Consider the following 23,790-nt stretch of genomic DNA (forward strand, 5'->3'; position numbering starts at 1 on the left):
TAGTAAAGATGAATCAAATGATGAGAATGATAAGATGACCCTCATTTCTCATGTTAGTAAGAATGATACATAGATTATTGATAGTGGTTGTTGTCACCACATGACTGGTGATAAATCTAAATTTGAGCACTTGGAACACTATGATGGTGAGACTGTCACATTTGGAAATGATGAACATTGCTATGTAAACAGAAAAGGTTGTATTGCACTAACCAATGATCTCAGATGTGTCAATTCTTATTGGGTTGAAGTAATAATCTACTTAGTGTTGCATAGTTGAATAACATTAGATTCAAGGTAGAATTCATAAATAGGAAAGCCAAGCTGTTGGATGGAAAAGAAAATCTAGTTGGGACTAGAAATCAAACAAAAGGTAATTTGTTTTATCTAGACTTCACTGAAACTAAATGTTTGCTAGCTCAGACAGAGGAACCTGAGTCACAGACTATGGGAGCCAAGTCTCAAATAGAGGAGACAAAGTTGCAGTCAATGCAACCCGAGTTGCAGCCAATGCAACCCGAGTTAGAAATAGTTCTAACCGAGTCTAAGTCAGAAAAAGTCAAGTTGCAAAAAGAGGAGATACTGAAGAAATCTAGAATGCAAGATTCTAGACCAGCTGGAAAACCTATTTCTACTAGACATAAGCTTCCCAAAAATGCGATTTCAAAGAGGTATATCAGACTACATGCAGATCAATGATTGGAAAACTCTAGTATGTAGTGCGCACAAGACCTAATATAGCATTAACAATTGGTGTGGTGGTTAGATTCTCTACTAATCCTAAAAAAAATCATATGATGGTAATCAAAAGAATCATGAGGTATCTGAAAGGTACTAAAGATTATGGTTTGTGGTATAAGAAAGGAGGCAACTTTGAATTGAAGGCATTCACTAATGTTGATTGGGCAACAAGTGTTGATGACAAGAAGAGCAGTAGTGGTGAAGCACTTTTTCTTAGAACGAGGCTAGTATCTTGGACAAGCAAGAAGCTAACTGTATCTCTTAGTCTATAGCAAAAACATGATATGTTGCTGCAGCAGTCAATTGTTCCAACATTATGTGGTTGTCAAGTATGAATGAGGAGATCAAGGACCCAATAGTTATCTTCTCTGATAACACCAATGCAATCAACATATCCAAGAATCCAATGATGCATACTAAGACCAAGCACATTGTAATAAAATATCATTTCTTGAGATAATTGGTGCAAGAAGATAAAAAGATAAATCAAAGATAAATCAAGGAAGTGAATTGGAAGGATATCAAAGTATTTGAGTTGATCGAACTGCAAACAACATTCAAATCAAGGAGGATTGATTATTCAAGCTAGAACACAGATACGAAATTAGCAAATATAGTTGCATCAACAATCAGGTCATATCATTTTTACTCTCTAATAGTTGTAACAGTGAATCAAATCTCCTAATAGAGTTAGCTTAACAAATATTTGCCAAATCCTCTAACAAGGTGGCATTTCTAGATTGAAGTGTCTAAAGGCCTATGACAATGCCACTCCTAACAGGGTGAACTAAATTCTTTAATATGGTCAAACCTAACAATGTGTTTTGTAACCTTTAATAGGGTTGGCTCCTAACAAGGCTCACTTGAGAAGAGTGAAAAATAGTAACTAGTTGCAATTGGTGATTTTTTCCAAATTGGGTTTCCACGTTAAATCTTGGTGTCTCTTGTGTTTATGTTATTTTCTTTATGATTCTACAACTAAGTTAATTAAGGTTAATCATGCTAAACATCTTAAGAAGCAATTATTTCAGTATTTGTCAAGTGACAATAATTCTTAGTGTTAACTGAGTGTTCTTGTGTTAACCGAGTTACAACAATATTTTAGTTTCAACAGAGTTCAGTTTTGATTTGTATTGACATCTTAAGGGATCTTAGATTTGTTTTTGTGGTAAATGATTCACCCCTCCCCTCTCAGTTACTCCTCTTATATTTCTAACATATAATGATTAAAAATTTACACACTAGAAATGGTCATGTTTGTGAATTGATTCTTTTGTAAAGTCATATTTTGCAAATTTTTTCTATGAATGTCTAAAGTTAGTGAACTATGTAGCAATATTCTTTGGAATGTAATATTTCCAAAGAAAATGAAATTGTATGAATGAAATGAGTGTTGCATAAAATATAATGGTGCATTTCATTTGTTACAATCATAAATTTTGATGTCCTTAGTATGTGTAACTACTTTTAATTTAGGAAAGCATGAGTAATAATGTAGATTTCTATCATAAGTTGAGACATTTTCAAATTAATGACCTCATAATAGTCAAAAGAGATATAAAGTAGTAAGTAATTCACTATACATGTTAAGTTTTATCTCTATTATTGTTTAAAAATATGAAACAATGACCTATAAATTTCATTTTTATTTTATCAGTAAATGCTTGAAGCCTTATAATTACATTATATCATAATGGCAAGGTCGGCAAATGTATGTGTCATTTATGATGCTTGTCATTGCTTTATCTAGATTTCCTATATATTTGTGTTTGAACAACCATTTGCATAATGTTTGTCTGGTTCCACTAAGCAATCCATAGCCACAAACATCGTCAGGATGTCGCTGAGAACTCTATTACCAGTCTGTATTGTTCATAAATTCCTTCACCAAAATTTTGAAAACAATCCTTTTGATTAGGTCGTGAGTATTCTGCAAAATCATCTCCATTTTTTGGAAGGTCTGAATAGTTGACGCTTCATCTACCATACTTTGGAAGGTTGATCTTAATTTTTAAATTATGTTGAATGTCAGATGGACATTTTATGCTCTTAGTTCATCCATCAATTGAAATTTTATTTGATTCTAACCCTTTTGTTACCTACATCTTGGAATGGTATCAAGGAGATCTTTCCCTTCTCAGTTTTTGGGGATATTAATTCAATGCTACACTATCTATCTGGTTACTTGTTGATTCAGAAATGTAAAAGCTTCAAATGCAGAGATATATCTAACTAACCCATTTCATCTAGAATTCCTTACAAATTATGTTTTTTTCCTGTTTACTAGCTCTGTTTAAGAGAACCATTATCTTTTTGCCTCAACTTTGAATCCTTTCTTCTGAGATGTTAATGTCACTTAAATCTTGTTGTTACTCTTCATATAAAGCAACAATATTTTTCGTAAGATCAGAGCTTGTCCTTCTTGCGATTGTTATAATTACTTACTATTTTATCAAATTTCGAGCTGATGAAAACAATGGCCTATATTAAACTATAGTTATGTAAATTATTTCTTTACGCTTCAAAGATACATATATTAAGCAACACAATTGAAATAGACAACTCAAACTAAGGTTATTTATAAATTGACCGTATCAATTATAATTATAATTTTTTTAATAATAAAAAATTCCTTCAGTGCATAGGTTGTTGATAAAAGAATAAGAGAACTAATAGTCGACCAAAAAATTTATTGACGATGAAAACTAGCCATATATGAAAGTTTAATTTTATAGTCAATGTCATTAGTAGTGCTTTAATTGTTATTGGGGTTCAATAGAGGAAGGAATTTCTTGATTAACTAATCCAAAAACTAAAACCTATATAGGATCTCTTTGCAATAGTATTATCATTGTTAATTCTCAATGAGTTTGATGACAATGGGTGTATAAATATCATATGATGGTGTGATAGTAAGCTCTCTTCCATGAAATAATTGAAGTACAATTTGGATCTAAATCCCAAAGCAGAGAAGGAATATTAGGTCTTGGTGGATTGAGTTTTAAGTAGAACTAATGTGGAGGTATAATCAGAAGCTAATAAGGGAATGATAAATTACTTGGAGAAGAATGCGTGTGAATTGTATTGAGAAACAAGATGAAACTTCTATAATAAGATTTCTTGCAAGTGTGTGTGATTCAGAAATATAATTATTTATCTAAAGATTGATATTTAGATGATGATAATGTGATTGTAAAGAATTTCCAGTAAGAATGAAATCAACAAACTATAAGAACACATACTTTACATTGGGAATAAAATACATATAAGAAGGCAAAAAATGTGCATAATTATTCAACAAAGAGACATCCAATATGCTAACACTCTCTTCAATCTAATAGCACATTGACTATGTCAGTCTACCTAGAAAATATTTTTATTAATACACTTTCTCACACCCTCAATATATAGGCATAGCTCCCGTAGAACACAATCATAACCAAAATAATGGATATCAAAACCATGGTGTCATGCAAAAGCCTCATTATTGCCTTAGAAAAAAAAACTTATAAGAATAGTTACATCATAGATAACTTTGCATAGACATCACATGATGTAATCAATAATCCTCTAAATGGTAATTTCATAACAAAAAATGCATATTTTATTCCATAAAACTCAACATATACACCATAAAATATAAGGATTGATTTTAGAGGGACCAACTTATATGGGGCCCATCTAACATGCAAAGATTGTTCACTCTTTAATCTTAGTGCCTTTAATTGTGAAAATGCATTTAGCAAGTCCACAATCAATTGTAAATATCAAACTTATACTCTACAACCTTCATGAATTTATATGAGAATTAGTGCAATACTTCATAGAGAACCTAGTTTATAATTATTTTCTAATTACACTATAGGAACCTAAGGATACTTTTTCAAGACTACTTAAAGTAAATAAAGTATACATAGAATATAAACATTAATACCATCTTAATAATGACATTTTCTTACTTGACATTATATATTACAATTATATCCTTATGAAATATAAGTATAATTAACTAAATGAATCAAGGTCTGTTACATTTATACACCAAGAGAAGCTATATGAGGTCACTAGCTTGATAATGAAATCTACAATGATATACAGAGTTTAGTCTTCTCTATCAAGACCTTATTGTTCTCAAGTTTTTCTCTGAAAAAGTCATATTAAATAATAATATGTTTATTATAATCGATAAAATTCACTACTAACAAAAAAAATAAGTATGCTTAAAAATAAAAATAAAAATCTAGTGAACCCACAGTAGTGGATACACTTTTTTGGAGGAATAAATTCCTCCAAAAAAGCACACCCATGAAATTTTAGTCAACGAATTTTAATAGAAAGTCCTCAACAAGTTTCGATTGAAACTTATTTAGTTTTGATGGAAACTAATAAAATATTAAGTTTTGATTAAAGCTACGTGATAGTTTCAATCAAAACTATTGTGACCCAACTAGGGTTTAAAAACCCCATGCCACTGACCCTAGTCATCATTTTCATTGCACCCTCTAGGAGTTTCAATCATAACTAAACAATTTAGTGGCATTTGGCTCACTAACCATCGAATCAAGTACAAAATTTCATTGTTTCATCCTTCAATAATTTTTTTAATTAAATTATATATTTTCTAATATTTATATTGTATGTATATATCATTTGTGTATGCATAGATATATATTGTGTATATATGCATATACACACATGATATGTGTATATGCATATATATATACACGTATATGATATGTGCATATGTATATATGTGCATATGCACATATATATGTATGTATTTGTATATACACACACAAATATACACATGCATATGCATATAAATTATGTATGCTTATGTGTGCATATATATATATATATATATATATATATATATATATATATATATATATATATATATATATATATATATATATATATATATATATTTGTTTGTGTCTGTATGCATATATACAGACATGTATATATGTACATGTGCATGTATGCCACACACATTATGTACATATATACATGTCCATGTATATATCATGCATGTATGTACATGTATATAGATACATGTTTGTATACATGTATCTAAATATAGATAGATACACACACATGTGTATGTACACAAGCACATGATATACACACGTGTTATATATATGCATGTGTATGTATGTATAATTATCTTACACTTAGAAAATTTAAGAATTGAAGGTATGTACCCTAAATCAACAACTCACATTTGGAACCCTATTTATAGATAACTTGTGTGGTCACTACTACATTTTAGGCTAATTTTCAATGGGAAAACATCGTAATTGTGATAGGAAACTGTCACATGATTGACAATCAGAAGTGTTGGATTTAGTGTGTCGCTTGTGCAACTAAAACTTACATAGTTGCGATAGTAAATGTCATCACAGATGACACCTTTGATGGCCATATGGTGTGCAATACAAACCATCGCAAAATAAGGCACTTTCAATATTATGACGACCAGGTGTTGCATTTTTGTGACATAATCTTGTCAAAAATCTTGTTGCTTATTGTTGATGTGTGACATCCCTCTGATGAAGATGTTATATATGAGATAGAATGGTGTCACAATGTTGCAACACTTCTTTATCAAATAGTCCATTGACTGCACTTGTATTGCGATGAGATTTTGGATGCAGTTACAATTAGAGCAATGGTAAGTTGTTGCCAAGTTGCGATGTCAAGTTGTCGGAAAGCCCACTAGTCACCTTTAGAGTGCAACAAACCTTGTGACAAAATTGCGATAAGAGAGATGAAAAAGCATCACACGATGCAACATGGGGTTATTGGAAAGTTGGTTGTTGTATTGTATTTTTGATGTTTTCCCATTGCAATTACAACAACATATATATGGTCTTTGATAGGGTCGTCACCTTGTCAAAGATCACCTTTGAGATGCCAAGCTTGAGTGCAATATGAACAACTCTCTGGCATTAGCCTTTGATCCCCCTCCTCCCTCCAACAATTGCCATCATTTGACAATCACAAGAGTTGTCTAGTCTCTTTTGTAAGTTAAAAATTAAAGAAACAAATATGAACACGTGTTCATTCTTGTTGCTGCAATTTTTAACTTATAGAAGCTGAGAGTGGAACATTCTTGTGGCTGTTGAATCATGTTCATTGTAGGGGGTCAAAGATTAATGCCATAGAGTTATTCCTATCACACTCAAGCCAGGTGTGTCAAATGTGATCTTAGAGAAGGCAAAAACCCTATCAAAGACCACAATGCATAACCTGAATTACATATATTGCAAAACCACGAACACGACCACATATTAAAAATGATAGAAAGTCAGTCACATACTAACCGATTGCATATCTATGGATGTACCAAAGACATTCCTTAGTGATTATTGTAATAAGAATCCTATGAACCTCTTTTTTAAGCTAAGTAATCTTTGACCAACTGCAAATAGAAGGGTCATATTACACATACACAAAAATCTAGGCATGCAAAAAATATAAATATTAGATTCCTTTTTATAACAATGAGATTGTGAAGCATTAGGTTGAATTAGAATTGTATGTCTACCAATCATACAAACATGAGAAGTTGGATAATATAGTTACATATGAGATGCAACCATCCAAGTTTCAATTCCCAACTAATCATCAATGACAAAGCCAAATAATGAGTCCCACCCTACCCATTCCTTTCTATAAAAAATAATTTTCTCCATATACATGATAGTTGAGAAATATCCAAAATTAACTCATATTACTAATGCATCGACAATGTCCATGCTAGATAGTGAACCTATATTGGCATCCAAAGTTCACTTCTTGTAAGATGGCTCTCCAATGTTCATACATAATAAAAATGTTCAAACATAGATAACATGAGTCAACGACATAATTATTTAATAAATTGTTGAAACCATTTTCTAGAGCTCATTGGGGCAGATATCAAGGCAATGAGAAAAGCCAAAATAGATCAACATCCTCTTTCCCATGAAAACACATTCTATGAAAAATTGTCCCTCATGGTTCACAAGGCTAAATGAACATCCTAAATTAGGACTCCTTTAAACACATATTTATGAACTAAATACAAGGAGCGTATAGAAAATTATGATAGATCAAATGATAGAAGATAAGTGATATGTAGGAAACCTATATAGTTGAAATTTGGTACATATATCACATATGACCATATATATACAACTGTAAAAAATTTGTAATAACCATAAATGTTAGGAACTATTATGTATTTGAGGCTCATTATGACCTACTATGTATCCTAGTCCACCCACATCAAGGTACTACTAAATCAATAAATATGACCCCATAGAACCCATTAATTTATCCACCTCTTACTACCCTTTTAGCCCACCCATAAATTTTTCTTGGACCCTAACTTAGCACACATAAAATATATCCTAAGACCATTAACCTAACCTATTTTGAGTAAGAATTAGTACTCCTTAATTTGAATAAGGATGATTGTAAGTATTTGTTTGGATCCCTTTATATATGCATTAGGACCACTTATTACCCATCATATATCATAAGGGATCCTAAGACTCATTGATGGTTCATATGACCCATGTTAAGACCTTTATTATATGTTAAGACCCATGAGGACCCACCACATATTAAAAGGGATTATAATGGGTCACGGGACCATTTATGACCCTTATACCTTAGGTTTTAATGCATTAAGATGGTCGCTTAGTATTCTACCTTTAAGATCCTAAAATTTAACTCTAACAAATAACATGAACCTAGGTCCCTAAGACACCTTTAAATGTACATGTATATATCAACTAGAAACCATAACACTTGTAGTTTAGAAATTCATGTGATGGATTGGTGTTTGCTTTTGAAATTTTGCACATGCCATCCTATGTTAGGACCAAAAATTAACTTGTAGACCCTTATATAAACACACACATGAAGTTACCATGTGATATGTTGACTTAAAGATAATCTTCAAGTAAGATATCCTAGCTAGGACCCTACTAAACATATTTGCCTGAACTAGAAACCATGAGATCTATGTAAGGAAAGAATGATAGATAGATTTTAGATGTTTTATTTTATTTTCTCCCCTTAAGTCATCATCTTAGGATCACTTTCAACATGTTCTACGAACATCCTAAATTAGGACCCCTTTACACATATGTATGAACTATCTAGATAACCTAGTTCAAATTGATGTTTGGTTTTAGTTTTTTCCCTTAATCCATCCTTTAACTTCAAGACCCCTTTCAAAATTATGAAATATTTAATTTTTATTTTAGATTTTCCCCTTAAGATATCCTATTGGGATCCATTTATGCACGCATGCACATGATACATGTATATTCATTCAATTCATGTTTAGGACTTAAATATGTGTATGTTTATTTCATGTTTAGGACTTAAATATGTGTATGTTTATGTCATGTTTAGGACTTATTAAAAGATACATTTCATGTATGTATAGAACTCATATTGTCTTTTCATTTCAAGTAAATATAAAGTTTATGTATGTGCATGCACACATATGTGTTGATCTCCAAGTCATGTTGACAATTAGTGTCAACACTTAGTCATTTCTGAGGTACAGTTGGTTGGTCATCACTATGACCAAGCCATTCTACTAAGGTTAAGAAATGTATTTGATTTGTGTAAATCTCATGTATGGACCGAGTAGTAGTTACTACCAAGAAAATCAATGGTTGTTAAGTACTCCAGTATGTATCAAGATAAGAAAGTATACCAAGTGATAGTCCATATTGAGCAGTGTGAATATCGAGTGACAACTTATGGATAATAGTTATGGTCAAGTACCAAAATGTTTTATGCTGAGTAAGAAAATTTTGGTATATATGTTTGGAATGACACAAACACTTAGGTAAACCATTTTGGCCAACTTCTATGCATGTTTTAATGATCAAGGAGTAATTCAAGGAGATGACTATGCATTTTATTTTGATCATTAATTCCTATGCAAGACATGCAACCAATTAGAAAAAGGGAATGAATAAATAGAAAAAGTTTTGAATACAAATTGTTGATCTTGTTTTAGAAGCCTCACTAGTTGCCTATTTAATGAAGATTCAAACCCTAATTTAATGTGCGAGTGAAGGAGATAAGTGTGTATGTGAAAGAGGTTATGTTTGGATGTTAGAAGCAAAAACTAGGTAGAGAAACAAAGTAGTGAAGTGTAGAACATAGTTTATCAAATCATAGAGAGAGGATCAAGAATTGGAAAGAAGAGATCCGTAATCAAGAATCAGAGTGCTAACTAAAGAATTAGGTACTAATACATTCTAGCAAGTGAATTAGGGCAAATCTCTCTAGAGAGTGGTCCTAATAGGCTTATGTAAATCTCTTAATAGAGTGCTTACTTTGTTGTAAGTTTTAAATCCTTTAATCAAGGTAGACTAGATAAGTCTTGTAAGCTCTTAACAAGGCAAACTCTGCATAGGGTAGATCACTTGAATTCGATCAAACATTGTTTCCTTAATAGACACACTTTATTGCTATAGTAATGTAGATTTGTGGGTGTCATCCCACCCCAGTTTTACCTTCACTGATGAGGCCAGTTTAAGGCCTATTTGGTTCATGTTTTTATATGTTTTTATGGATAGGACCTTCAAACTTTTATGAGTTTTTGATGGACTTGTTTAGACTATCTATGTTTATACTATGATATGTGTGTGCTCTTTGATATTTCTAAGATTAAATGAATATGTTGTACATATATGTTATATAGTTACATGGAATGAAATATTGTATATTTATATCTTGCATTGATTGGGTAGTTCTTCATGTAGGCATGTGATAAGAACAAAGCAAATATAAGAAAAACTTATTATGAATTTTATCTTGGACATGTATTGTGATTTTTGCATGTGCGCGCTAATATTTTGCAGAGATGGTGAGTCATCAAAGGAAGAATTCAACATCCAAAGACAAAGTGTTGATAAGAAGTTGGTTGAATTTTTTGAGCTCTATGTAATGATTCTATTACTTTTAGTTATTAGTAGTTACCATTGCGAGTAGAGTCAAAGCGGTATTCAACCATTATGGAGTAAATCTAGAAGTCATGAACTCTTGAATTCATGTGAACCTGAACACAACTTGCTCCTAGATAAAAGCGCAAACCTGTGTCACCTTTTATAAAGAAACATGATATCAGAACGTGACAATTCAACAGTAATGACAAAAAAATAGTATTTTTGTTTAAAATATGAAGATGATGTAAACTGATAAAATGTGTAAAATTGGATGAATTTTATGCCTATAATTTCTATTATTTTTTTGAGTAAGAATTTATTCATTTTATTTTATTTTGAAGTCCCTTTTTCAATTGTAAAAAATATAGGGTGTAGTTCCCATCAAACAAGTATATGCAAATCATCTTTTCTTGTTCTAATTTGAAAATATCTTATAGATGACATGTATAGCTAGTGAACAAAAAAAGAAATAATTATTTTTGATATATATTTTCTTTGTTATAAGTACTCAAGTTCGACCTTATTAGAATCCAACCATTTTTTCCTCCCGTCAAAACTTCCCTAAAAAATCTATACCTTACTGGAAAAAAATTACATATTCGTGAAGAGGATTCTCTCCTCTAGAGATAAATATAAATTTTAAATTTTTTTGATATGATTTACTATTTTTTTTTCCTTTTTTGAGGGAGCATCTTCTGAAATGTTGAATTATCAACTTATAATATTTGTAGATTATAACATATTATAACTAATCAAAACACTCAAAAATTTATATAATGATCATACTAAATCTGAGATCTATAAAAAGGGTATTTTAAGTTTTTGAAAAAAATTGAGTTTTGATAGAGAAATGAGATTTGACCAAAACAAGTTTTAATATCATAAACGGTGACACAGATTTGTGCTTTTACCCTCCTATATTAAATTATGTTGTTTTATATCTTCAATATCATCATATCCTTGATGTTGGAGGATCCTAGATATAGGGAGTTATGTTTTATGTTGATGTTATAAATAAGTTGGAGTTTAGATTCCCGAGTTATCTAGTTTTTGTGTGGAATTTTCTTGTAATCCAGCAAGAGTGATAAATACAATTTTGTTGATACAATATGTACTTGTGTTTTACTCATGAATGAAATGATATTTATAGTTATTAATCTCTGGATTGTTATTCATTCACTCTTTCGTGGGGCCCCACGTGGGAGGTGACCTTAGTTCATAGCTAGATAGGAATCATTTTACAATTTCATAGAAGTATTTTGAACTCTGTTGCTCGTGTAACCATATGGTAACATAATTGTTGGTTTCCTGTTTGTAGCATTATTCCAAAGCACTGGGTTAGAATTTTATTTCATTTCTTATCTTAGTATTTCCTTCAACATTTCAATTGCATAGTTATGATGATACTTAAGATGGGTTAGAGCATATAATTTGTGGGCATCGTTTCAAATTTACGTCCCTGGTTAATAATTTAATGAGCTGAGTATGTTATTCTAGTATGATATTTGGCATTGCTGAAATATAAAGTCATTATAAGAAGGATGTCCAATCCTTAGTTATAGAGTCATTATACCGACCAACCATTCACCTTGGAGGGTTTCGAGGTAACCAAATCTTTTGTGTTATGTGTTTGTCATTTACTTTCAAGCTTATCATTGCGATCAGTAGATTAGATATAACATATCATTTATGTGATTTGTGATATTGTTGAGTTAAGGGTTAGTGGTGATAATTTGATATTTGTCTCAAAGGAAAAAAGTTTTATAGATCCCCATTCACCCCTCCTCTTAGTATCTTACTTTCCCCATAGACTTTCAAGAATTGGTATAAGAGTTTTGTTCTCTTAGAAGAAGTCTAACTACTTGAGAGTTATGAAACTGGAGATGGAGGACTACAAGTTGGGAAGATCATTGAGAATTAGAAGCTTGACATACAAATTATACTACCACAACTTGGGGCAACAAGCAAGGAACTGAAGAAAACCTTAAAGAGAAGGAAAGAGTTGGCTATTCAACAAAATGAAACCCAATATCATGAAGAAGACACCGAAGGCCTACTTGACAATGCAAATTATAGTGAAAGTGATGCAACAATAGTAGACCTATTGGAGAGGAACAAGATGTTGAATGAAGAGATTAGAGGATTAAAAGAGAGCATGATATCCAATCAGTAAGACTATGCGAAGTGACTAAACTAAAAAAGAGAGCTGAGGATGACAAGATAATAGTAGAAGAAGACAAGAGACAAATGTAATGTCCCCTCTTTAGTTCGACATGACATTGATCATGGCTTTTGCCTATTCCAGACTCTCGTAGGCAAATGGTGTGGAGAGAGAGTCAATTCTGTGGATCAGATGGTCATATCTTGCTCTTGAAGAAGTGTTAAGAGGTTATATTTTATTATTATGTGTTATTGGGGCCTACATGTTATAATTTTAAGTTGAGTTGCACTTTTTATTTTATAAAATTACTTTATTATAAAAAGTGCATTATAATGAGATTTTATAAAGGATGTTTCTAGAAGTTCTAGAAAAAGTGCATTATAATGAGATTTTATAAAGGATGTTTCTAGAAGTTCTAGCAACTTCTTAGAAAAGTGAATAAATAGAGGGCTGAGCCTCTCATTTTGGACATGCTTGGATTTGAGATTTCTTCTACTTCTTCCATTGTGGAGCAAATTTGTAGTCTCTTGGGTCTGCAAATTATTATTTGATCTTTGGGAACGAATCACTCCCTTGGATTGGCGACTTTGAGGGTGTGAAATATCACCTGAATTGTTGCATTTGAGGAGTTGGTAATTCAGCCATCTCATTTGGACTTCATTGAGATTCAGTTATAAGGGTTTACTTTGGTTGGAATAAGGGTTTCAGTTGTGCCCTAGCATTTGTGGATTGCTTAACAGGGTTTGAAGACACAGTTGTGCATTATTTTCAGACTGCCAATCGAGGGTTTGGACCCACGTTTTTGCTCATAACTCCTAATTGGCTTGACGGATGAATTTCATATTTTAGGGGGTTATTCAGCAACCCTAGGCGCCCAGATTTATTGCTTTTGGAGTGACAAAAAATGCTGCAATATTTTTATCTAGCAGCCATACCAGGCCGTACTTATACAGCCCTGTCAGTTGGGCAGCAGCATCAATTTTGTGAGTCGGTTTGGGACAGATTGTGAGGTCTTTGTGTGGCATTAATTTAGCATTCATATCCGGCAAAATTGGAGCTATTTCAGGTGCACAAACTGAAGTTTTGATTGCCAAAATATTGCATGTTATGGATTAGAACAGTCAGCACTGTCATTGCATAAATAGTTATTTCCAATCATCAATAACTATTGTAAAAGTTTCATCCTTTGCATTCCAAATCTGAACTGGGTTATTGTTCATGTCATAACATTGCATTGTCAAGAGCTTGATGTATTAGAAGTGCATAGTTGTCTCTCATTGTAATCAGTTCTATTTGCTGTCATAAAATCAGAATTGCATTGGACTTCATATTTGAGTTTCATATTGTCATCTATCTCTTAGAGTGGTAGTGTTATAATCTGGAATTGTTGTTCATACATTATTGGCATCATATATTGAGGTTTCGTTGTACAACAATTAGTAATATTGCAGCCTTATTCGGTTACATGCCAACTGTTTGACAAAATTCCTAAGTCCAGTTTGAGGGTTTCAATGGCCTTTATAGTAAGGGTTTCAGTGGTCTTCTACTTCTTCCATTGTGGAGCAAATTTTTAGTCTCTTGGGTCTGCAAATTATTATTTGATCTTTGGGAACGAATCACTCCCTTGGATTGGCGACTTTGAGGGTGTGAAATATCACCTGAATTGTTGCATTTGAGGAGTTGGTAATTCAACCATCTCATTTGGACTTCATTGAGATTCAGTTATAAGGGTTTACTTTGGTTGGAATAAGGGTTTTAGTTGTGCCCTAGCATTTGTGGATTGATTAACAGGGTTTGAAGACACAGTTGTGCATTATTTTCAGATTGCCAGTCGAGGGTTTGGACCCACGTTTTTGCTCATAACTCCTAATTGGCTTGACAAATGAATTTCATATTTTAGGGGGTTATTCAACAACCCTAGGCGCCCAGATTTATTGCTTTTGGAGTGACAAAAAATGCTGCAATATTTTTATCTAGCAGCCGTACCAGGCCGTACCTGTACGGCCCTGTCAGTTGGGCAGCAACAGCAATTTTGTGAGTCGGTTTGGGGCAGATTGTGAGGTCTTCGTGTGGCATTAATTCAGCATTCATATCCGGCAAAATTGGAGCTATTTCAGGTGCACAAACTGAAGTTTTGATTGCCAAAATATTGCATGTTATGGATTAGAACAGTCAGCACTGTCATTGCATAAATAGTTATTTCCAATCATTAATAACTGTTATAAAAGTTTCGTCATTATAGTAAGTGTTATGACACGTGGTAGCGACAAACTGTATGGACAGACCTACGTCACCTTCCATTAGGGGCCCACTCTGGGGACATCACAACAAATGGTCACTAGACTTGATGAAAGGACATATGATGTGCAAAAGCTCAAAAATAATCAGCTGGACATGGTAAATCAAATGTTACATGTAAATCAAGAGTTGAAAAGGAAAGATGCCAAGCTTCTAGACTTTCAGATCTCCCCAAAACTATTAGACACACCATCTCCACATAGGATGTCTCATAACCTTTGTAAAGGTATAGCTTCTCCGATCCTATAGCACCTCAAACTATTCAAGCATACATCTAGCCTCTACCACATCTTTTCCTATTTTTCAAAGCAAATTGATCTCCTCAAAATTAAACAAAATTTTCAATGAAAACATAATCATTTGGTGGCTCATCTCCTAGCCTCATCTTCTTAACAACTTCTTCTCTAATAGACAAAACTTGATAGGGAGATAACTCTGATACCATATTGAAAAAATAGAATAGCAGAAACAAAATAGAGAAAGAAAGAATTTCCAACTTAATTTTATTGAATATTAGATGCAAATTTATACAATAGCTTGACCCAACAACATTCCTAAATGATTGTTAATTAGATTGACAACAAACTACTTCATGATTTACAACACACACAAACATGACTGTTAACTAAAACTTATGGACACCTAACTCAAACACATCTACAATAAGAACTTTATTCAAACTAGAATTCCTTGACTCACACCTAAACTAAACTTGTGTTGCCAGCAACTCAACAAATTTTGCCACATGTGCAACAATTATTATTGACTAATGTTGGAACATTAACTTCAACAACAGGATCCCTTGACATCTCATTTCCCTTAAGAAACTATTCAATAGGCATGATGCATTTATTAGAAGGGGAAGGGGAAGAAAAGGGGGAACTTCTGAGAAATATGAAGGAATGAACATTGGCACCAAATATAAACCCAAGGTGGTTAATATCGATAGTAGTTGCTCGAAGGAAGAAAGAGCTAACACAAAGGGATTTATTCCCTTTAGAAATGGTGAATATATATAGTTGACAAAATACCAAGACATATTTTTTTGGGGATATGAGGATCTAAAGACCTTTAGAAATGGTGAATTCAAGCACAAAATTCCCCTCAAGCCTTAAGCTTCTCCCTTTAGATAAGAGTAGTGTGATTACAACCCTATGGTCTCAAATGCCATCTTTAGGGAAGTTCACAAGATGTTGGAGGCAAGAATTATCTAACTGATACATCATTCAACCTAGATAGCCAACATTGTCCCAACCTAGAAAAAGAATGGGGAGATTAGAATTTGTGTTGATTTTAGAAACTTGAATCAGGGATCTCTAAAGGACAACTATGCATTGCCCAACATGGATCATTTACTGCAAATAGTGGCTAGTTCTGAAATGATGTCCATGTTAGATGGATTTTTGAGCTTCAACTAAATTGAGGTAAATCTGGAAGATCAGTTCAACACAACGTTCACCACCCCTTCGGAAATGTTCACATATAATAGAATGCCCTTTGGGCTTATTAATGTTGGTGCCACCTTTCAAAGTCCTATGAATTCCTCTGTCTCTGATCTAAAGGATAAGATCATCATTATTTACTTGGATGATCTGATGGTCCTCTCCAAGAAAAGAGAAAATCATCTAAATGACTTGAAGAAAATGTTGAAAGATGCAAGGAACATGGGATTTCACTCAATCCCAAGAAATCAGTCTTTTGTGTTAGAGAAGGAAAATTGCTAGGTCATATAGTCTCCCAGGAAGGCAACAAAATTGACCTAGAATGTTTTAGAACTTACCAACAACTAAATTTTCTAGGAAGCAAATCTGGAGTTAAATCATTCTTTGGACAGGTGAATTTTCTAAGATATTTCATCCCTGACTTTTCCGAGATCACCAAATGCATAGTTGATATGATGAAATGAAATAAAAGTTTAAAATGGAATGATTTTGAAAGAGATGCTTTCAATCAGATTAAGAATGCTATAGCCAAAGCACTAGTGTTGATACATCCAGATTACACTAAGGAGGTCATACTGTATTGCTACACCTCAGCTCATAAGCTATCTGCAATACTCATGCAAGAAAAAAAGGAAGGTATTCAAGTGCCCATTTCTTTCATGGCTACTCCCCTTAAAGAACATGAGTTGAGATACTCCCAAATGGAAAAGCATGCCTATGCAGTGGTAAGAGCACTCAATTTTTTAGGTTTTATGTCTTGCACTCTCATTCTATTGTATTCGTACTTGATTTAGCTATCAAAGCATATTGACCCAACAATAGATAGGTTGCAATATTAGAGGTGCATGGGTATCAAAAGTTCAAGAGTATGCAATTTATCTGAAGCCAAGAAAATTAGTGTGAGGAAATGGCTCGTGCAAGATGATTGTAGAAAACCAAGACTTAAGTCAGGAAGATGAATGTTCAAGGCACTAGTGGTTAGTCTCCAAGATCCATGGTTCTCAAATGTTGCCTATTTTCTGACTTACGAAGATTACCCTAACGGATTGACATACAAGTAGAAGAGAGACCTCATAATTTAATCAGCTAAGTATGTCATATATGATGACCAACTGCACAAGCGAGTAATAGAGGGAACCTTCTTGAGATGTGTGGATAAACCTCAACAAGAAAGGTTGCTTCATAGTTTCCACAATGAGGTTTGTGGTGGTCATTTCTTATCAACAGTCACAACATACAAGATTTTGAGGCAATGTTGTTGGCAATATGCTCAGATAGATATCTTGATGATTGTCATTTATGGCAATATATAATCAGCATTTCATTTATGCATTTAGAGTTGAAAATTGTCTAAGTGTTAGACAGTTTACAATAGCACAGAGAACAAATGTTAAGTGTACATATGACTCATTAGAGTTAGCTTATGTGCAGTTGAGGGAAGCTTCATGATATTATCATGATGATGTGTGCCAGTGTGCAGATGTGTATGAACAATATGACGTGAGTTATGATTAAAATACTAGCGCATGTATTTAACAGTGTAGAACAAAGCATAGTAGAGAATTGGATATTATGGCTTTAAGAATTATTTTGGTTACGAAATAATTACTAAGTTATGATGAGCCGACTATATGGATATTATTCCATAAGTTATGTTATATTATGTCAAGCATGTGAAGACATGAAGGGCGATAGAGCAAAGTTTTGTGAATATGCAAGGTATAAGTAAAGATATTATTTAACTTCTTTTTGATGGAGCGATATCTATTTAACCTCATTTTCTTTTATTGACCAAGAAACTCCTTCAAAATTTAAACATTACCAAAATTTGCCATGTGTTACTCATTGATTTGTCCACCTCTGCTCTGTCATCACCACCTAGGCCCACAATTGAGATAGGTCCCATCATGTCCCCATTTATTTAGGTCAAATGTGGTGGCTGTCATAAGATACATATTGGTTATACCCTACAGAAATGAGAGCTAGAGACAATATAGAGAGAGTATTGGAGGTCTTGTGTTTGAGTCCCTCAATTTAGGAATGACAAATCTTTGGATCACAATGCTTGTGAATTTAGTCTTGCTCCACTAGTCTTTTATCCACAATCCATGTGATCCCTCATCTATGGACACATGGCCACCTTGTGCCCTTGTGGTGAATGCGTTAGGAGCAACATAAAAAACTCGACTTTGTAAGTTTGTACATGTTTTTGTGACTTGTCATAATATACATATAAGATTATATTATTATTCTCTCCAAACGGATACAAATTATTATTTTTAAATAATTTTATTAAAACAATTTGATAAGTTTTCGAAGTTTAAAAGGTAAGTTGAAACCTTTAGCTCTTTGGACATCATTACTGCACAAGTATAAAGAAGCTGATAGACGAGTTGCATAACATCTCAAGAAACTTAAAGACTTTAAAACTATTGTAAATTGATTCGAGCTTCCAAATATATCAAAGCTTTTACACCAAATTTTGGATCTCTTCCAATGGTTTTAAGTTTTTGCATGTGTGACCTTCAGGTTAAACTATGAGGACTTTAGTAATTTGGGGAGCTTAGAAGCAGGGAAATGGATTTTTCAAGTAGGTGATCTTGCATAAATATTTGAAGATTTGTAGTCACTGGAATATTTGAAGTTGTAATGCAATATATTTACTCACTTTCTTCGAGTATCACTTTTCTTGTTAGGTTGACAAAGTTGATCCTATGTCAACTTTTTCTAACTGATAATAAAGACCCCCAAGTTGACTGGGCGAAGTCAAATTTGACCCAAACTAATCCCTAACAATACTCTTAATGATTTTAAATGGTAATATAAGTCTCCAAACATATCCATTATCCCTAAGACTAAGTATTACAACACATGTTATATTTGACTTATGCATCAAGAAAATATTGAATGACCCTATTCATGAGGTGACACATAATACACCATTTCATAAGGTGAATGTTTTTAAAGAATAAAGTATTAAAATAACACTTTAAGGGTCTGTTTGGTTCATGGAATTTAAAAAATCGGGATTTCTACAAACCTTGGTTTAGCCAAATCAAGGTTTTGTATATCTTCATTGCGATTTTTGAAATTTTACAGAAACCATTTGTTTCACTTGGAGATGCGTGTGAAAACATATTTTTATTTGTAAGCTTGGAGTTGAGGGCAAATTTCAAAAAGTAGTCCAATCTATTGTTTTTACACTCTTTCAAAAACAAAACCATGTTTTGACTTTCAATTCCTACTTTTTTTAGAAAGTTGAAAAACCTTGTTTTGAGGCAAAATTGGAAGTCTCGTATGCTAATTCCATTTTGCAAATTTTGAAACAAACCCACTAATTTTCAAATCCGAATTTTGAAAAAGCCAATTCCTATCATCTTCGAAAACCAAACGGACCCTTAACTTTAAAACATTAATCAAATCCCCTCTCCCACTTGCGGCTTGCTTGGATATTTAGAAGCAATAAAACAAATGTCAAACGGTCTTCAGATTTGAAAAATTATGGAAAAGCACTGAGGAACCCGATTTTCCTTCATTTCAACCCTGAAGGCACCATTTCATCATTTTCGTATGAGGTAGCTGTTCTTGCCATTGCCGCTGAGACTGGTTTTACCGTGTTTTTTAGTCTGGTTCACTGCCGTTTGGGTTTGTGGAGCCAACGTATAACTCCGTGACCATTGAACGGCTGCTTCTCTTACCTATTCTTGCAAAATCCGTCTGATGTTATCCTGAGCATGATGTGAAATAAACTTCTTTCTGGGCACGTTTCGCTGGAAAATCCAGAACTCAATGTGATGCCGTGACCCTATATGCATTTACCAGTGGAGAGATGCAAGACTGCTGCTGATAGAGCCGTGTTTCTTCATTCTGGTTATCATTTAACTCCCACATTTATCATTTGGCACTTGGAAAAAAAATTGTTTGAGGTACTTGGCTCTTTTCTGAAATTCTTTCGAAAATATTTATATGCCATTTCGATTTGGAGTTTGCTGAAAAGTTCTTTAACACTTTCTTCTGCTTCTAAATTCAAATCTGGAGTTTTGGTGTTTGAAACAACCATGAAAAATTTATGTGTCTCTGTAATTTTCTGGGTGTCGACATTGATATCTTCTAATATGCACTTGGTAATCTGTATGCTAATTCTGAGCAAATTTGATTAAAATTTCTGTATACCATTGCCATTAACGATTTGATTTCTCCAAGCATTAATTTTTTCTCTTTCCCTATTAACCCGAAACAGGTCTTTGCTAAAAATTACTTCCATGACAGATGCTACCATTGAAATTTGTTACAACAGCAGCTGTTAGGAATTTGTAGGGGTTGCACCCTGCATTATTTCTTCAGTCGTACTCTCTCCCTCATTCAGATGACTGCATCTACTGCTGCTCTTACTGTTATTACAATTACATTCGTGCTGTGAGACCCATGTCCTTGAAAATTAGAACATGCTACTCATGATAAATGCATTCATAACCATATTCTAGATCTGATTATTGAATTCCCTATTCACGGGATACATACTTTTATTTTGCCTCTCTTTGTATGGAACTTCTCTGTTCCATTATAATTGCCAATATACACCATAACAGCTAAATGTAACAGTTAAAGTTTTTTTTTTCTGCTTTTGATAATATCTGCATAATCTCTTAATTATAAAGTTTATCATGACAATGCCTTTTCATCCATATTATCCACTTCTTCAAACTGCTTTTGAAATCACACAACTGATGAAACTTTACTTTGATGGCCTTTTGCATATCTCATACTGCTGCAACTTTCTGGAAATCATAAGTAAAACCATTCTTATTAGTGAGAACATATTCTGCTGTATATTTTTCCCTTTTTGGTGTTCTCTTTGTTCATATTTTAGCTTGTTTACTTACCTTCTACTTGATAATCACCTTCAGAATGTTCCTGATTATTCATGCTGCACCAAATTTCCATCTCTTTTGTCATACCTAAAGCATTTGAATAGCTGTTTGCTTCTTGTTGAGGTCTTCCACCATTGCTCATCTATGTTCTTTTCCCTTTTAAATGCTAAAATCTGCCTGCTGTTATACTTATACTGATATGCATTTCTAACTACAACATTCATTATTTCTTCACTTGTTCAATCTTTTGATCAGCTATTTCGGTCTTATTTCTAATAGGCATGCCGGCTCAATAACCCTCGTGGGAGCCTACGGTTATATTCGCATACCCATTAGAGATAAGATTCTGCACAGGAAACAAACATGTCAGCAATAAAATTTGATGTGATCATGATTACCTCTTTGCTGGTATATATTTCTGTTTTATGCAGGTAGATGTCATGACAGTAGCATAGAATGTTTGTGTATGAGGTGAGGTGTTTCTGTCATTGCTTAGATCCATTGGATCTAATACATCTTTGTTATGGATGCAGGACTCAGAGATTTGGAGGAAATGCGGTTCGGGTTTCAGGCAAGCAGGATTGGAGCAATGCAATACGACCAACCATTACAGGCAATGCCTGGTGTCCTATGACCCTCTCATTCTATGCTCTTTCTTTCATTTTTATGCATTTTTCGTAGAATAGAGATAGAAATTAGTAGATCTGAACGCTACTCTCACAGCCAATTGTGTGAGAGAAACCTACTTTCAATATTTCGTTTCATTCTATCAGTTGTAAATATCAGTTGTATCTATCTTTTGATGAATAATACAAGAACATACTTGTGTGAAATGAATGGCATTCATGCATTTTTTTTGTCTTCATACTTCAATTTTACACGTGCAAAATTTTAGTAATAGTCTCTTGGTGTACTAAAAGCTAGTTAATCAATGTCTCCCTCTGAGGCAGCTATAAATCCCAACAAAGATAAAGCATTTGAAATTGAGGTGGAGGAAAAAGAGGTGGATCAATTGGAAGTAGAGGTCAATGAGCTGGCTGAGAAGGTTATTGAACTTAGAAGGACGGTGAAGCTGGTGTTCAGAGATAAGATGGAGTCATTATTACTAGCGATGAGACCTAAACTTCCAAAAGATAAACCCTCTTCTTCCGGTAAGTTACTGTTCGTTCTTGTTTTCACCATATTACTAACATTTTTTGGGTTTTCTAAGAGATTTGGTAAATTTCTTCTTTTGGGTATACTTCAGCTTGGTTAGGACAATCAAGGAGAAACCATTTTATGAACATTTTGTAACTTAGCGTTTCTGGGTAGCCTTTGGTTAACTTATTGGGGACTTGTTTTGGCCTTACTCATTGGGTACACTCCCCATATGAAGCCCTTTTCTTTGAAATCACGTTTTGTTTTAGTAGTTGAGCTCATTCTATTAAATAACCCAACTTGTTAAGTCCTTTACATAATTACAAGCTTTTAAGTCTTAATCATGTCTTAGGGGTTTGAACTTGAGCCTCTACTTCGTAGGGCCATTTGTTTTTACCACTTGGGCTCATCCATATAGTAGAATTACAAAACTCCTCCGACTGACAGGAAACTCAGCCTCCATATCCCATTCGATATGCATTTATTCCAAAATCTCTTCCTTGGTGTAAGTCATTTATCAGGGCACACAGTCATTGCTGCTCATGAATTAAGATGATTTCAATTCTTAGTAACTTCCACAAGGTCTAACATAACTTTTGTTATCCTATTGATCATCTCTATCATTCTCAAAAGGCCACCATGCTACTTGGTTCCCCTCCAGGGGAGCATTGCAACTTTTAACCTTTCTCTTTTCAATTTGTTTAAGTTTCAATTGCCTCAAATATTGAAATCCCATCAAAATCATCTATCAATGGTCAAGCCTTTATATCTCGGGGATCCCTTGCGTACAATGCCATTGAGAAGCTAGAAAATGGGCGTGCAATCTCTCCATTAAGCCTCTTGTCTGGAAGCTCATCATCTGAATTTTTTTTTTGGAAGCTTCCTTGGAGCCATTTCCTCAGTTTTTCTGAACATCAGGATACCCTGATTGTTGGGTAGAAGAAATGGTAGTAATTTTACCCCACATAAGATTTTATTAATGCATGCTTTTGAGATGTCTATGCTTGAGTTCTTGTTAAAATTTAAATGGCATCTCATGCAGAAAGAATTTTGATGCATTGACATGTTTTTTTGGTTTTTTGTTATGAATTAAAGTCAACCAATATTTGTCAATAATCTGTTTAGGTAAAAGAAAAGGTTTTTTTTATAGGAAATAAATTATGCAACTTTTCTTT

At 33.3% G+C, this 23,790-nt stretch overlaps 1 protein-coding gene across 8 annotated transcripts in view; it reads left to right on the top strand.

Annotated features, from left to right (window-relative positions):
• Window positions 1–20,006: 20,006 nt before the first annotated feature.
• The window catches only part of LOC149539954 (uncharacterized), a 31,443-nt gene continuing 27,659 nt past the window's right edge, over window positions 20,007–23,790 (top strand). For 2 of the 8 annotated variants that reach the window (XR_016356327.1, XM_089801174.1), the window contains exons 1-3: window positions 20,020–20,533; window positions 22,012–22,101; window positions 22,429–22,629. Coding sequence is in view for 5 of the 8 variants with exons in the window: in XM_089801174.1 (XP_089657300.1) it covers window positions 22,032–22,101; window positions 22,429–22,629 (271 nt within the window). In the remaining 3 variants the exon portion in view is untranslated. Of the gene's footprint in view, window positions 20,534–22,011; window positions 22,102–22,428; window positions 22,630–23,790 lie in introns of all 8 variants that reach the window. The other 6 variants (XM_089801171.1, XR_016356326.1, XR_016356328.1 and 3 more) reach the window with 6 other exon arrangements.

This window comes from Cupressus sempervirens, chromosome 9 (genome assembly GCF_028749045.1).
Source record: "Cupressus sempervirens isolate cs-2001-9-10 chromosome 9, ASM2874904v1, whole genome shotgun sequence".
Lineage (NCBI taxonomy): Eukaryota > Viridiplantae > Streptophyta > Pinopsida > Cupressales > Cupressaceae > Cupressus > Cupressus sempervirens.